A 16,773-nucleotide genomic window follows, 5' to 3' on the forward strand; every position below is an offset into this window, starting at 1 on the left:
CAGAAAGGGGAGGGAGGGAGTCAGCTGGCGGCGCGGTGACGTAGGACGCGCTCCCCGTGCGCGCTTGACGCCGCGCGCAGCGTAAGGGCACTTTGGAGGTTGGCTTTGGGGGCTCTCTTTTTTTTTCTTCCCCCCTCCCCTCGTTTTCATCGTCTTGCGAAGGTGAGTGAGGGCGAATATTTATGTTGGGGGAGAGGGGGAAAACTATACCCTCCGGGTCCATAGGGGTGCGTGTGTGTGTGTGTGTGTTGGGAGCAAAACTGCAGGTGAATCCGTAAAGGTGAGAGGGGAGGAGAGAGGAGCGTCTGTCCCAAAGGCGAAGAGAACATCCTGAAAAGAGGAGGCACGGCAGACGTGAAACACCACCACCCCCCGTCTGTATCTATATTGGTATCGCCCACACGGCTCTAAACGAGACCGTCAGAGAGCAGCGGCGCATGCGTTGGTATTTTTGCCCTCTCCGATAGGGGGCACTACAGGGTGGGAAGATGGCGTCAGTGCTGTCAATGAGACTTGAACTAAACTAGGACTCAATTGTGCGCCCCTGCTAGAAGCATTCACGAGTTTCCTTAGCAATAAGATTTCTATATTATTATATTATATTATATTATATTATATTATATTATATTATATTATATTATATTATATTATATTATATTATATTATATTATATTATATTATATTATATTATATTATATTATATTATATTATATATTAGTTTCCTTAGCAATAAGATTTATATTATATTATATTATATTATATTATATTATATTATATTTTTATTTTATTTTATTTTATTTTGTTGGGTAGGTAGGTAGGTAGGGATGGATGGATGGATATGCTTCTCATCCTGGAGGAGGAGCTTTAGAGCTGGGGGTGGGGCCTCATTGCAGGGGTGGGGCCTGAAGACTAAGGGGTGGGGCTTCAGACAGCTGAAGGTCGAATTTAAATCCCTGTTAAACGGCCTTTAAACAGCTTTTATTTTGTCATAAAATAAGAAAGATGCAAGTTATACGCAAAAGAAAATTTGTATATTCTCCGCCCTATGACCCACCCAAATAATGGCAACTGTCATTGGAGGAAGAGACCCAAATTCATAATGTATGGTACAGTGACCATATGCCCTTTATTATAAAAGCCAGTTCTTTCTTTTGAGAAAGAAAAAAAAAACACCTGCCCTTTAGATCAGGGTCTTCAACCTTGGCAACTTTAAGCCTGCTGGCTGGGGGATGCTGGGAGTTGAAGTCCAGCAGGCTTAAAGTTGCCAAGGTTGGAGATCGCTGCTTTAGATAGTATTTTTTTCAAAAACTTACTGTTGCCCTTTATTTGGGACATTTAATTTCTCCCATTGGTACCGTTTAATGCACAGTCTTTCACACTCGTAGGAAAAAACAGAGACATTGAGTTGACTGTACCACTTTATTCAAATAACCATTTTTGTTTTTCTCGGCTTGGCTCTTAAATTTTTCTTTGCAAAACATTTTTTTTATCCTTACAAATCTCCTTCAGATTTGCCCCTTTTTTCAAGTTCTTTTATTTTTTCCCAAGAAAATATGGCCCTTGTATCTAGAAGGAACCAGTCGGTGGTGGCTCAGACTGCTAAGAGAGTCTGTTATTAACACAGCTGCTTGCAATTACTGCAGGTTCAAATCCCACCAGGCCCAAGGTTGACTCAGCCTTCCATCCTTTATAAGGTAGGTAAAATGAGGACCCAGATTGTTGGGGGCAATAAGTTGACTTTGTATATAAATATACAAATGGATGAAGACTATTGCTTAACATAGTGTAAGCCGCCCCTGAGTCTTCGGAGAAGGGCGGGATATAAATGCAAATAAAAAAAATAAAAAAAACCCTGCAGAGTATGAGATTCCATAAGCATATAATAAAGTTTATTAATCTTTGAAGCTGGTACCAGATGCTGATTGGCAGCAGCCGGTTGTTCATAGACAGACACCTTGTTAATCAATGCCGTAATGAAATTATACAAAAGCATCAATTTAGACACAGGAGTTTGAAAGGCATTGCATTCAAGAGCCCACCCACGTGTTTGCCTCAAAAGACGGTCTAGACGTTGAAGAAACAACCCACGTTCAAAGAACTGTATTGCTTGCTGTGGTTTTCTGGCTGCAGCCCACAAACCACCAATAGTTGTATAGTTCTTCAATGGGCTCAGTTGCCTTCAATCAAAGCCGTAGGTAGCAGGAAGGAATGGAGCATGAAATCACAAAACATGAACTCCATGAGAGAGAAAAAAAAACCTGGAGACAAATTGCTCAGTTTTACTCATCTTTTTTTATTTGGCTACAGATTAAATCCATCAGCACATCATGAATTTTATTGCTGGAGGCGGTTGCAAATTCAGTGGGGGGTTTTTTTAGTATCGCATAGGGGGCATTGTGAAGGTGGCTCAGTGGCTAAGACACTGTGCTTGTCGATTGAAAGTTCGGCAATTCAGTGGTTTGAATCCCTAGTGCCGCCATGTAATGGGGTGAGCTCCCGTTACTTGTCCTGGCTTCTGCCAACCTAGCAGTTCGAAACCACTCTAAAAAAAAATGCAAGTAGAAAAATAGGGACCACCTTTGGTGGGAAGGGAACAGTGTCCCTTTCCGAGGGCAATGGGCTAAAAGAGGAAATGAAGAAGTTTCAAGAGAAGGTGTTACATTCCTGAAACTGGGGAAATCAGTTTAGCTGTTGGCCAAGCATAGCGGCCCCCAACCTTTTGAGCCCCAGGGACCGGTTCCATGGAGAAAGTTTTTCCCATGGACCAGAGGGGGTGTAGCTGTTGTTGTGGTCTGCCAGCAGCCCGCGGAGCCAGCAACGGAGTCAGACAGCGATGAGGCTGAGGAACAGCATGGGCCAGTCCTGGAGGCTGGGGAAGGCCCGGGTGAGAGCTCTGCTGACAGTAGTGAGGCAGAGGAACAGGAGGAGCCTGTTCCTAATGCACACATGAAAAGAGCTGCCAGAAGGCAAGAGCAGCTCAAGCAAAGAGGACGATTCGGGAGTAGAGCCAAGAGATGATTGGCCCCTCCCATAAGTCTTAAAAGACCAGCAACGGCGTTTGGGCTCTTTGCCGGAAAACAACATTGGTAGCTTTGTCTTGCTGCATTTATTTCGTATCGGTGTCTTCTGAATTTTTGCCAAGAAAGGCCGTTGGCAGTTTGCCTAATTGGACCAAGGTTGATGATAGGACTGAGGAATTGTGTTGGGAGGAATTTGCTTTAATTTAGTTGAACTACGCTGAGAATGAGTTAATTCTCAGCTGTTTTAATAAAGTTTGTTTGTTTTTACACTGACAGAGTTTCCTACTACCTACTTGGGTCTGGGTCACAACGGTGACTTTGCATGCTGCCTGCATCCTGCAGATGGGGCTTCACTTGTTTGTGTAGCCCAGTTGCTGGCATGCCGCAGACCAGTGCTGGTCTTCAGACCGGGAGTTGGGGACCCCTGGACTATAGTAGCATTTCTCCAACTTGGCTATTTTACGATGTGTGGACTTCAACTCCCAGAATTTCCCAGACAGTGCTTGTCCGGAGTAGAGAGTTGGTGTCGTGTCCCACTCCCACTCCAACGAACCAGTCAAAGAAGTCCATAACAAACTTGGCAATGAAGCCTCTGCAGCTTGCCAAGTTCCTTCAAGGTTTATCAGAGCAGGCAGGAGTCCAAGTTGTGACTTCAGCGATAGGGTCCGATATCAGCAAACTAGATAAGACTTTGCTTGACTCAAGGTTGGAATGCCAAAAGCAGGTCCTTTATATAGGCTGTGGGGTGTGGCTCCATGACTCAGCATTTATCCAGGCCTGCCCCACCCTTCCTTCTGCTGGCGTCGCCTCTCAGATCTCCGGACGTGAGGGTCCACCCACCCTGAATTGTCTTCAGCTGGATCTGCTGTCAGCGTCTGGGAAAGGGAGGGGTCAGAGGGAGTAGGCCCGGGTAATTCCACCACCTGGCTGGCTTCCTACTGAAGGCTGAGCCAAAGGAACACACGCTGTATGAGTGAGGTTTATCGGGCTTCTCCTTTCATTCCTTGAATCCTCTCCGGGCATGGGGCCAGGGCCGGGGGCTGGAGTCATGACAGGCCATTCATCTTCATTATCAGACTCGGAGTCTGATAAAAGGCCCAGTTGGAGAGGGGCCCGGCTGAGGAGAGGAGGGAGGCGAGTCACAACAGTTGGTCTCTGACCCTGGCGATTTTCAAAACACTCGTATCTGAAGAAAAAAGCCACAACGGTCTTTTTTGCCATGGTTGTTAAGCGAATCCAGCTTTCCCCATTGACTGTTGGTCAGAAGTCCACTGCGAAGATCGCAGGTGGCGGTCACATGACCCCAGGAAACTGCAACCATCGTAAATACCTGGCAGTTGCAAAGAATCCAAATTTTGATCATGTAACCATGCAGATGCTGTGGTGGTCGTAAGTGTAAAGACCGGTTGTTAAGTCACTTTTCCAGCATCGTTGTAACTTTGAACCATCATTAAACAAATGGATGTAAGTTAAAGACTATACGTCCTCCTGCTCCTGTGCTAATATACCAACTTACCCATTCTCCAAGGAAAAAAAAAGGCAATTTTTTCCCTGGGCCAAGTGAGCTGTCCGAGAGTGAAGTGATCTTTTCAAGTCTTCTCACTCCCCTTTCCATCAAATTTAGAATAGCAGAGTTGGAAGGGACCTTGGAGGTCTTCTAGTCCAACTCCTGCTTAGGCAGGAAACCCTACACCACTTCAGACAAATGGTTCTCCAACATCTTCTTTAAAAATTCCAGTGTTGGAGAATTCACAGCTTCTGGAGGTAAGTTGTTCTACTGATGAATTGTTCTCACTGTCAGGAAATTTCTCCTCAGTTCTAGGTTGCTTCTCTCCTTGATTAGTTTCCACCCATTGCTTCTTGTTCTACCCTCAGGTGCTTTGGAGAATAGCTTGACTGCCTCTTCTTTGGGGCAACCCCTGAGATATTGGAAGACTGCTATCATTTTTTTATTTTTATTTTTTTATTTGAATTTATATCCCGCCCTTCTCCGAAGACTCAGGGCGGCTTACACTGTGTTAAGCAATAGTCTTCATCCATTTGTATATTATATACAAAGTCAACTTTATTGCCCCCAACAATCTGGGTCCTCATTTTACCTACCTTATAAAGGATGGAAGGCTGAGTCAACCTTGGGCCTGGTGGGACTTGAACTTGCAGTAATTGCAAGCAGCTGTATTAATAACAGACAGACTTAGTCTGCTGAGCCACCAGAGGCCCATGTCTCCCCCAGTCCTTCTTTTCATTAAACTAGACATACCCAGTTCCCATACCCATATCAATGTCATAGGAACTTATTTATACCCCATCTGGCCCTGCAGTGGCTCTCAAATCACTTTTGAGGGATGAATCTGGCCAAAGGAGATTTCTTTTCTGCGGCTAAATGCACCATCCCATAAAAAAAACACACATACACAACCATCTGTCACCTTTTCCAGCTGCAGAACAATTGAGGGTCATTACTTCAGCTAAATGTTATGTTGTCTGAAGACAACAAAATGGGTTGCCTTTTCAAACGAGGTCAGTTAAGCAGACATGAAGATTGGGCATCTGGTTTATTCCTCTGCCGCCCTGACAATATAATAATTCTGTGCAGGATTAAGGAGGGATAAAGAGGCGGCTATCAAGATATCCTTGGTGGTAAGGAATGCTTCCTAAACGGGCTTGCTCTCTTTGTTAAACCCAGCTTAGATGTCTCCAGTGACTTTAAGATGACTTTTGCAGGAATAGCTGCAATATATGTTATTTTTCCTTATTAGGATTCCTGGGAGAATTAAATTATTAAAAGAACAAACTCCAATGCTGGTTGGTTTTTAACAATAAACTATAATGTGCTTTATTGGCCTTAGCTTAATAACTTATTACACATATAAATATGATGATAAATATGATAGAAAGATAGATAGGCTATGCATGTCTGATACATAGATATAGAAAGAGAGGAGAAAGAGAGAATGAGAATGTGCTTTATTAAATGTATAAACAATGTTTATTTCAAATCTTAAGCTAGCAGAAGAAATAGGATTTTTATACAGTATATAGTGCACCAGCCAGTAAATACAATTTGTAATTTCTAAAGAAATTGTTGTTGCATTTTATGTTTTAGAACATAAAATGTTCTAAATGTCCCCCCCCCCCCGAAGGCCATCACTCTGCTAAACAAATAATTCCATCAACACTGTCAGACTATTTACTGAATCTGCACTACTATTAATCGTTTCATAGTTCCCATCACTAATCTCTTTCCACTTATGACTGCATGACTATAACTTGTTGCTGGCAATCCTTATGATTTATATTGATATATTGATCATCAATTGTGTTGTAAGTGTTGTACCTTGATGAACGTATCTTTTCTTTTATGTACCCTGAGAGCATATGCACCAAGACAAATTCCTTATGTGTCCAATCACACTTGGCCAATAAAAAATTATATTCTATTCTATTCTAGAAACAATTGTTTAAGGAATAAAATTAATCGTTACAAGACTAAAATAAATAAATAAAAAAGAATGTGCTTTACTGGGCCTAGCTTAATAACTTATTACACATATAAATATGATGATAAATATGATAGGAAGACAGATAGATGGGCAGACTGACCCGATACATAGATATAGAAAGAAAGAAGAATGAGAGAGAGAAAGAGAGGGGGGTAGATGATAGAGAAGGACAGACAGACAGATCAAATCCATCTTCTGTGTCCTGAGCCAAATGCAATTTATTTAGTAAACCAGTGTTAAAGCATGATTTAGCATATGACCCAGTGAAACCTTTGCCAGGCCATCAATACTTTTCCTTGAGAACACTTAAGAAAGGGAGCATTGTACTCATCGGGTGCAGAACTGAAATCATGAACAACGAAACCACAATATTTCGTTTGCAAGAATATTTTGCCATGGCAAGCTCAGCAGCCCCGGACAACAGACGTTGCTTTTGTTCATTGAAAAAAAAAAAAAGATGGATTTGTCCAGCATTTTTGGGTGAGGCTTGCTTTCTGCGTGCGTCTATGCTAGCTTGGACTCGCCATGCCTTGGATGCAAATGGAAAGCATGTGTTCTGTCCCCCCTCGCCTCCGTCCAAGTGATGGCTTAATTAGCCAGCACTATCAGCTCTGGCAGCAAAATAGCGAGCGTCTGCCAAGTGTCTCTGTTATCTCCCTCGACGCCGATGAGTCACCCAGGAACAAACTTCAGTACTTCAGCTCTCAGTTAAGCAGTTGATTTGCCTGCTACAAAGAGGCACAGCAGCTCTTGCTGCCTTTATATCCTGTGGGGTGTGGCCCCATGAGTGGCTCAGCACTTCCTAGGCCTGCCCCACCCCTGCTTCTGTTGTTCCCACCTCTCCTGCCTACGAAACCTAGGGTCCAGCCAGGCCTGATTGCCATCAACTGGGTCTACAGGCGTGGCCTGGGGGAGGGGGAAAGAGTCAGGGGACGGAGGCCTCGTTATCTCTTCCACCTGGCCTGCCTTTGGCTCCTGGAGCTGAGCCAGGGAAGCCGGTGCTGCCGAGGTAAGTCCTGACAGCCCTTCCCTCTCACTTTCCAAGTCACTTTCTGGCAGGGGGCCCGGCTCGGGGGGGGGGGTGCAGACACAACAGCATGTTTTAAGCATTGGCATCTACCAAGATGGTCTCCTCCATAGTTTTCTCTGAGGAATGATAACAGTAGTCCTCAACATACGACCCCAATTGAGGCCAAAATTTCCATTGCTAAGCAAGACAGTCGTTAAGTGAATTTTGCAGCATCTCCGTGGTCACAGGCTCAAAATCCAGGCGCTTGCCAACTGACTCATTGTCATGTCCCACTCCTCCTCTGACGGCCGGGTCGGGGAAGTCCGTATCAAGCGTGGCTGCGAAGCCTCTGCAGCTTTGCCAAAGTCCTGTCAGAGTTCTCAGGGCAGGCAGGAGACCAGGATGTGACTTCAGCAATCCAAGTTAGACTTTGCCTGACTCAAAGAATGCCAGAAAGCAGATCCTTTATATAGGCCATGGGGTGTGGCTCCATGACTCAGCACTTATCCAGGCCTGCCCCGCCCTTCCTTTTGCTGACGTCACCTCTCAACTCTCCAGAAGCGTGGGTCCCTCCAGCCTCCAGCTGCCGGCAATTCCAGCTTGTGACTGGCTTCACACTCCCCAGGCTCACATGCTGTGGGGGAGGAGCCCAGCTGCTCCGTTTGTCCGGGCATGGTGCCAGGACTGGGGGCTGGAGGCATGCCAGACATTCTTCTGCAGTATCAGCGTCCGGCAGGAGACGAGAGGGGCCCGGCTGCGGAGAGGGGGGCGAGCGAGGCACAACACTCATATTTATGACAGTTGCAGTAGCCCGGGGACATGCGATCCCATTTTGCGACCTTCCAAGAAGCCAATTTCAACGGGGAAGCCAGATTCACTTAACAACCGTGTTAGTAGCTTCACCACTGCAATGATTCACTTAACAACTGTGGCAAGAAAGGTTGTAAAATGGGGTAAAACTCACTTAACAAATGTCTCACTTAGCAGCAGAAATGTTGGCCTCAATTGTGGTCGTTAAGTCGAGGTAGCATTGATACATCGATGAACCATATCTTAATTCTGTGCACATCACTCTCTTCAACTCTGTGGTTATTATACTTGGTTGTGTTTTGGGTTTTTGGGTTTTTTTCATTGTTCCCCTTCTGAAAATCTTGCTTTTGATTCTTGTATTTTATTTATCTTTAAGGAAGGGACTGGGTATATTTTCACGAATGCTGATATCAGCTGGGTATTTTCTTGCCTTAAATTTAGCACATGGAAAAAAAGTAGCTATTTACCCACATTTGGGAGATAATTATAGTTTCCTCGAGGGGGTTTCCCCTCCATTTTTGCCGGTTCTTTCCATGTTTGCAGATGGAGCCAGGAAAAATATTTGAAAATATTTGAGCAAAATGTGAAAATATCCATCTGTTTGAGAGCCCTTTGGTTTTTTTCACAGCCGCAAATGCTCACCCGGGAATCTTCTCTCCTTTCTCCAGATGACACCAATCACTCGTCAAGAAGTCCTTGGCCTTTACCGCAAAATATTCCGAATAGCTAAAACATGGCGGTCAGCAACGGGACAGATGAAAGAGACGGAGAAAGAAAAACACTATATTATCAGCGAAGCCAAAACATTGTTCCGAAAGAATCGAACTGTGAGTTAGCATTTGGTCTGGAGGGGTGTTTTTTTGTGTGTGTGTTTTTTTTGATCAGTGGGATTTGGGGTGGGCATCCAGGGAGGTGTCTCATCTCACAATCAGGAGGCTGAGAGTACGATCCTAGGTAGAGCCACGGTGGGGCAGTGGTTAGCGTGCAGTACTGCAGGCTACTTCTGCTGCAATTTGGCAGTTCGAATCTCACCAGGCTCAAGGTTGACTCAGCCGTCCATCTTTCTGAGGTGGGTAAAATGAGGACCCAAATTGTTGGGGGCAACAGGCTGACTGTGTAAACTGCTTTAGAGAGGGCTGTAAATTACTGTGAAGCGGTCTATAAATCTAAGTCCATTGCTATTGCTAAAGTAAAGGTTCGCCTCGCACATATATGCTAGTCGTTCCTGACTCTAGGGGGCGGTGTTTATCTCTGTTTCAAAGCCGAAGAGCCAGCTCTGTCCGAAGATGTCTCCGTGGTCATGTGGCCGGCATGACTCAATGCCGAATGCACACGGAACACTGTTCCCTTCCCACCAAAGGTGGCCCCTATTTTCCTACTTGCATTTTTTACGTGCTTTCGAACTGCTGGGTTGGCAGAAGCTGGGACAAATAATGGGAGCTCACCCCGTTACGCGGCACTAGGGATTCGAACTGCTAAGAACTGCCAACCTTTTGATCAACAAACTCAGCATCTTAGCCACTGAGCCACCGTGTCCCTACTTGCTATTGCTAGAAGTGAGTATTTCTCTCTCTGGGCATAGTGAAGAATATATCTGCTGAACAGAACTCTGCATTGGCCTCAGGAAGGGCATCTGGCCAGTAAATACTCTGCTAGCTCCAGTCAGTTGCCCAGACTCCACCCTCAAGGAATTATGGGGTCATTAAACGAAGATGATGATGATCCAGGGAGGTGAGAAAATACCTTTCTCTCCTTTGGTTCTGTTTTTTGAGTGCCAAATGTTGCTTTGTGGGGACACGCCGACTTTTTCGGTTTTCAGCAGGGCTGAAAGAGCCAAAGGCCTCACAGATCCAGCTTTCTGTTCATTGAAGGCTGGAGAAGAAGAGGTGGCTCCAGAAGGGTATCTAAGAAGCTTCTTCTCCCTCTTCCTCCCTCCCTCCGTCTTTCCCTCCCTTCCCCTCTTTCACTATCAATATTCTTCCTCCCTCCTTCCTCCATCCCTTCGTTTCCTCTTATTCCCTGTCATTATTCTTTCCCCCCTCTTTCCTTCCTTCCTTCCTTCCTTCCTTCCTTCCTTCCTTCCTTCCTTCCTTCCTTCCTTCCTTCCTTCCTTCCTCTTGCTCTCTCATTCACTATCAATATTCTTCCTCCCTCCTTCTCCCTTCCTTCCGTCTATCCATCCATCTATCCTTCCAGGAAGATCAAGGTCTTTCCTTTGAAATCTTTCGGGGAGAGGGGTGGAATTCACGAGGTAATTTGGGGGGGGGGGAAGTTTTAACTTACCTGCCTGTTCTTCAGAACCTTTGCACTTTTCTGTTCTAACTTTCCTTTTCTTTTTTCTGTATTGTTTGCAAGACCAGCTAACAGATCCTGAGCAGATTAAACAGTGCGTAGAAGAGTGCAAGGCGAGAATAGAGCTAGGACTTCACTATCACAACCCGTATCCAAGGCCTGTAAGTAGGAATCTGTTAATTCTCGATCCAGAGGATTCTGTCTTGCCAATAGTTTGCAGAGATACTGGCAGCCCTTGATTTTTACAACCCTTCCTTTAGTAACTGTTCGAAGTTACCACGGTACTTAGAAAAGTGACCGGTCCTCGCGTTTATGACCCCTGCAGCATCCCCACAGTCCCGTGTCAAAAAAAAAAACCCAGGCATGTGGCCACCAGTATGTGTGCAGTTGGTTGCAGTGCCCTGGGATCAGGTGATCCCCATGTGTTGATTTATTAAATGCCGGCCTTTGACAAGGAAGGTCACTCACTTAATGACCGAATGATGCACTTCACGGAAGCGATTCACTGAACTGTGGCAAAACAAGGCACAACACACAGGTCATTAAAATGGGTGCAACTCAAATTAACAACGGTGGCGCGGTGGTTAGAATGCATCTAATTCTACATACTACCAATTGTCAGGAGTTCGGTAGTTCGATCCTGACCGGCTAAAGGTTGACTCGGCGTTCCATGCTTCTGAAATCGGTAAAATTAAGACCCAGATTGTTGAAGGCAAGTCCTTTGGGAGATAGGGCGGTATATAAATATAAACAATAAATAAATAAACAATAAATAAATAAGAGGCTGACTCTGTAAACCGCTTAAGAGAGGGCTGGAAAGCCCTGTGAAGTGGTATTTATTTATTTATTTATTTATTTATTTATTTATTAATCAAATTTATATACCGCCCTATCTCCCGAAGGACTCAGGGCGGTTCACAGGCAGATAAAAACATATAAATACAGATTAAAATGACAATTAAAAAACTTATTTTACAAGGCCGAATATTTAAAAACAGTATAAATAATAAAACCCCATTTAAAACCAATAAATTTAAAATCTAGTCCAGTCTTGCGCAGATGAATAGGTGTGTTTTAAGCTCGCGACGGAAGGTTCGGAGGTCCGGAAGTTGACGAAGTCCTGGGGGAAGTTCGTTCCAGAGGGCGGGAGCCCCCACAGAGAAGGCCCTTCCCCTGGGCGTCGCCAGACGACATTGCCTCGCTGACGGCACCCTGAGGAGACCCTCTCTGTGAGAGCACACGGGTCGGTGAGAGGTATTCGGTAGCAGTAGGCGGTCCCGTAAATAACCCGGCCCTATGCCATGGAGCGCTTTAAAGGTGGTTACCAAGACCTTGAAGCGCACCCGGAAGGCCACAGGTAGCCAGTGCAGTCTGCGCAGGATAGGTGTCATACGGGAGCCACGATACGGTATATAAGTCTTAAGTGCTATTGCTACCTTGCTTTTTCTATTTTTTTTTCTTTTTCCTTTCTTACTGTCCCTGTTACTTTGTTTTAGCTTTTACCAGTGGTGGGTTTCAAAAATATTCACTACTGGTTCAGTGGGCATGGCTAGGGGGGGCATGTGACTGAGTGGGCGTGGCCAACTTGACGGCATTCACACCCATGCCCACTCAGTCACATGACCCCCACCTAGCCACGCCCACAGGAAAAGGTAGGAAAATTTTTGGAATTTCCACCTATCTACCCCCGCTATCCGCCAGTCGCCCCCATTACCCCTCATTTAACGGCCCCGTCCCTAGCCCCGCTTCCTCCCGCACCACCGACTCTTTGTTTGGGCTGCTTACCTTCTGGTCCAGAGTCCAGAAGGCAAGCTGACCGGAGTTTTCAGCAGCCCCCACCCAGCCGCCGCTGCTACAAAGCGGCTGGCAAAGAAGCAGGCTGCCGAAAAGTACCGGAGGTCGCAGAAAAAGCTACTGCTGTCACCATGTTCTTCGCACATATGCATCCCATTGGACTTGCAAGGCAATGGGGTGCACCTGTGCAAAGAACATGGCGGCAACGAACATGGCAGGCGGGGTGAGCGAGCGGCGACCGGGGGACCGGTTTGGGTGCGTGGCCAGTCGGCTATCGCTACCAGTTCGGCAACCTTGGCCAAATTTCCAGCAACGGTTCATGCAAACCGGTGCGAACCAGCTGAATACCACCTCTGGCTTTTACCTTCTGGTTTAAAATGAAAGTGTTCTTGGGGGGGAAAAAGAGACGCATGATTAAGCAAGGTATCTGAATAAGGTCTGGATGTTTTTCAGAGTCTCTCTTCTTAAGGAAGGTTTCTTTTCTTCTTACCGTACAGATTCATTTGCCACCCATGGGCCTCGCTCTGCCACAAGCCCGGGCGTTTCGACACCAAGAGAAGCTAAGGAAAATCTCTAAACCAGTTTATTTGAAATCTCATGATGAAATTTCATAACCCCTGAACAAGCTTGGGGGTCGATATCGTCTACCTGACTGGTGCACTTTGCAAGACTACAGGTGAAAAGGAGATTGGTACGGTTACCACCAGGTGATTTTTTTCCCCTCAAGGTCGGGAATCCACTTGGTCCCAAGGAGAGATGAGAAAGAGGAGCTACATCTGCCTTGTGTGAAAGAAAGAAGCATTGTGGGAAAATAAAAAAAAATGTGATAGAAAAAAAAATCAAGGTCTGATCAGTCTTATGTTCTACTTGGGCACATATCCTCACGAGTTATCGATATTCCTACAGTCTCCTCACTTAATGACCGAATTCTTAACTAAAATTTGAAATTATATTTCACCCCCAAAAAGATAAAGGTGGTCCTTAACTTACTATCACAGCTGAGCCCAAAATTTATGCTGTTAAGTGAGACATTAGTTACCTGAGTTCTGCCCCATCTTACGACTTTTCTAGCCACAGTTGTTAAGTGAATCGTTCCAGTTGTTAAGTTGGTAACGTGGTTGGTAAGTGAATCGGGCTTCCCCGTGGACTTTGCTTGGCAGAAATTAGATCCATTGGGAGCATCTTAAAAACGGGTGGGCTTCAAAAATTTTAGCCAGGGCTTCTCTGCCCGGTTGCTGGGTGGGTGTGGCCACAGTATGTGTGGCCTAGTTGGCCTCCTGCACCACACTCAGGGGGTCTTTTTTGCCCTCCCCGGGCTCCGGAGGCTTTTCTCGAGCCTCCGGGGGGGGCCAAAACGGCCTCCTCAGGCTCTAGAGGCCAGAAACGGGCCCATTTTTTGCCCTCCCCGAGTCTCTGCGTGTGCCCTGCGTTTACCTGCATCCAAAACAGGCTGCCTGGGGACTCCTGGGAGGGGAGGGGAGGGGAGGGGAGGGGAGGGGCAGGGCCAGCCAGGAGTGGGATTTGGGGGTTCTCCAAACTGCACAGAATCTTAGCTAGAGGTTCTCCCGAACCCCTAGCAGCCTACCCCTGCTTAAAAACAAATGCACTTCCCCCTCCCCCCCCCGGCCTGCTCAGAAGGAGCAGAGAAACGGCTGTTCAATCTTGGGAAAAGATGTGGCTGCCTTCAAAGGTTCCTGGCAGGCATCTGACCCACCTTTCGCCGTTCAAATCTGGATCTCGACCCAGAGCTACTGTTGTGACCCAGGTTCCTGGACCCGGACTCCTGGACTCGATGATTCAGAAAGTGAGGGAGAAGACCTGGCAAGCCCTGCTTCTCTTGGGCCCTCTCCCTCCCTGGCACCCACTCAAAGGGAGGAGGAGGGGCCGGCAAGGCCTGATTCTCTTGATCCTTCTTCTGATTTGGCAATGCCCCAAGAACAGTTTTGGAGTGATGCAAGACTGCGTAGACATGACCGGCGCGCGCAGCAGAGGAAGCGTTGGGACAAAGCCAAGGAATGATGGTCATGCAGTGACATCTGCAGAGACTATAAATAGGAGGCGGGACTTCCTGGTTTTTTGTCTTGGACAAAGCAATGAATTTGCACGGGCAAACTGTATCAATGGACGGAAGAATATATTCGTGAGTAATTCTGGCCTTATCTATAATTTCCTCGTTATCTCCAGAAACTTGGCAGGCCCGTGGGTAGACGTGGCCAGGACATTTATTTATGTAAATAAAGTAGAAGAGAAGGCCTTTGACTGATTCTTTGTTGGGAGTATTGGGGGAGGGAAACAGAACAGCTACGTTATTGCAAAGCTTGACTTCTCCAACTCTGCAATTACGCAGCCAGAGGGCAAACACGGAAGGATAAGAGGTCTTTTAAGACTGCCGGTTTTCATTTCCAACTAGGGACAAGGTCAAAGCTTAGATATTTTAATGGAAAGCTGCGGGAATACATGCATTCGTTTTGCGCGTACAATTCAGTCGTCTAACTGGCAGAGGGCTGCCACGCCCCGGTTGATCCAGTGCTTCTGGGGAAGATCAGAAGGAAGTTCGATGGAGAGGACGTAGTTGGTGGAGTGGCCGGTGGTGGACAAGGTGCCTCTCCTGGCACTGGTTTTGTAGACGGGGCACAAGTAGATCCGCTCGTGCAGAAACTTGGCGCTCTCGCCGGGTTTCAGCCAAATGATGGGCAAAGCGTCGTAAAGGATTTTGGGGAAGGAGTCGCCAATCTGCATGGTTTCCCTGTCCCATCGGGCTCCTTCCAGAAAGAGGCCTTTGACGTAGGCACCATCTTCGGGCATCCGCTTCATGGTGTGCTCCTCCTTCATCACCTACGAGGAGGAGCAGACGGGATGAGAAGGAAGAAACAATGTGTCAGCCCACGTCCCTGGTTTCGAAGGAAGTGGGCGATGGGGGTTCATAGGCTGCACTAAGCATTGGCTTACTCCATGTGGTGGGATGCTGCCGGTTTAAGAATCGGTTTGGTGACCATGTGGCTAAAGCGCTTGTACCCAGCGCTGAAAATGGAGCATTTAGAAGCTCGGCTGCTTACCTTCCAAGTCAGCAACGGTAAATAGAACAGCGAGGGGGGGTGGGAATTAGCTGTGCCGCATGATTAAGATGAGCTAAAAAGCAGGAAATAAAGGACAGGATAGGGCGAGGCAAGTGGGCGGGGCCAGCTGATCATCAGAGTTACCGGTTCGCCAGAACCGGCTGAATACCACCTCTGGTGTAAAGGCCATCACTGGGATTGGTAAACCAGGATTAAAGCTTTGGGTCTCAACTTTCAGAAGGCCAAGAGAGTGGATGTGGATCTCAGGGTGGGAAGTGGGGCACAGTGTTCCAGAGCAGGGGTCTCCAACCTTGGCAACTTTAAGCCTGGCGGACTTCAACTCCCAGAATCTGGGGAATTCTGGGAGTTGAAGTCTGCCAAGATTAAAGTTGCCAAGGTTGGAGAGACCCCTGTTCCAGAGGGCAGGAAGTGTGTCAGAAAAAACTCATGATGGGTGATAATATTTGTAGTTCAGGGTTGAACTTGGTGGCCTCTGAACCTGGTTGGTTTCCTAGAGACATTTCATTAACCAACTAAATAACATCATCAGTGCTAGGAAGGGGTGGGGTTTTCAGAGGAGGAGGTCCTTGGTGCTCTCTGAGCTTGGTTGTTTTCCTTTTGTGACCCAACCAGGTAATGTCATCAGTGCTAGGAGGGAGTGGGGTTTGCTTAGGAGAGGTGATGATGTTACTTAGTTGGGTCATGAAACATCTGCAAGAAAACAACCAAGCCCACAGAATACCAAGGACCCCACAGTCCTCCTTCTCCACATCACAACCCCACTCCCTTAAAGCACTGATGATGTCACCTAGTTGGGTCATGAAACATCTGCAAGAAAACAACCAAGCTCAGGACTCCTCAGAAAGGCTCTTCTCCCAGACCTCGCCAACTGAAATTCCTTGTCCAACAGAATCCGGAAATGCCCCTTTTGCCAGCCTGTGGGGCAAGCCAATCCTATCGTGAAAACTTTCTCCAATGAAACTAACCTACTTTATTTTCCCTTTTTGCCCCTTCCACCCAATAAACTCCGATATCTCCATCTGCTCATTATATTTTCAGCTGCAGTACTCTCTGGACCTATTTATTTTGAACTCTTTTTGGTGCATTTCCCCGGAGGCTTGTTCTGAGAGCAGAGTTCTCTTGAGCCTTTTCTCCCCCATTTTTCTCTCCGGCGTTAATAAATGCCATCCATTATTTAATATTCGGCGCATTATTATCCACCAACACTGAGGGATCAATTAAGTCAGAACGGGCCCCACTCTATTTCTAGCCTTCAACAACTCTGAGTG

At 46.5% G+C, this 16,773-nt stretch overlaps 2 protein-coding genes across 5 annotated transcripts in view; one reads left to right on the forward strand and one right to left on the reverse strand.

The window, feature by feature from the left end:
* The first annotated feature begins 18 nt into the window (after positions 1-18).
* LYRM1 (LYR motif containing 1) lies at positions 19-13,279 on the forward strand. 4 transcript variants are annotated; one of them, XM_058157158.1, is made up of 4 exons: positions 19-162; positions 9,011-9,169; positions 10,703-10,795; positions 12,926-13,278. In XM_058157158.1, exons 2-4 carry the CDS (start codon positions 9,011-9,013, stop codon positions 13,040-13,042), a joined length of 369 nt encoding a protein of 122 aa, XP_058013141.1. In that variant the 5' UTR covers positions 19-162; the 3' UTR covers positions 13,043-13,278. The 4 variants fall into 4 exon arrangements, with proteins under 4 accessions (XP_058013141.1, XP_058013142.1, XP_058013143.1 ...); XM_058157159.1 differs by having other exon boundaries at positions 22-162; positions 8,971-9,169; positions 12,926-13,279; XM_058157160.1 differs by lacking the exon at positions 19-162 and adding an exon at positions 5,541-5,660.
* A 1,581-nt stretch (positions 13,280-14,860) lies between these two features.
* The window catches only part of DNAH3 (dynein axonemal heavy chain 3), a 103,452-nt gene continuing 101,539 nt past the window's right edge, over positions 14,861-16,773 (reverse strand). The window contains exon 62 of the mRNA XM_058157163.1: positions 14,861-15,263. Within this exon, the coding sequence (XP_058013146.1) occupies positions 14,910-15,263 (354 nt within the window). The 3' untranslated portion in view covers positions 14,861-14,909. The remainder of the gene's footprint in view (positions 15,264-16,773) is intronic.

Source organism: Ahaetulla prasina, chromosome 14 (assembly GCF_028640845.1).
Source record: "Ahaetulla prasina isolate Xishuangbanna chromosome 14, ASM2864084v1, whole genome shotgun sequence".
Lineage (NCBI taxonomy): Eukaryota > Metazoa > Chordata > Lepidosauria > Squamata > Colubridae > Ahaetulla > Ahaetulla prasina.

Bases quoted from the DNA above. Each gene is read 5' to 3' on its own strand.
- LYRM1 (XM_058157158.1), top strand. From the start codon at position 9,011: ATGACACCAATCACTCGTCAAGAAGTCCTTGGCCTTTACCGCAAAATA. The intron at 9,170-10,702 runs GTGAGTTAGCAT...TTGCAAGACCAG, and splicing joins TGTTCCGAAAGAATCGAACT to CTAACAGATCCTGAGCAGAT. The intron at 10,796-12,925 runs GTAAGTAGGAAT...CTTACCGTACAG, and splicing joins ACAACCCGTATCCAAGGCCT to ATTCATTTGCCACCCATGGG.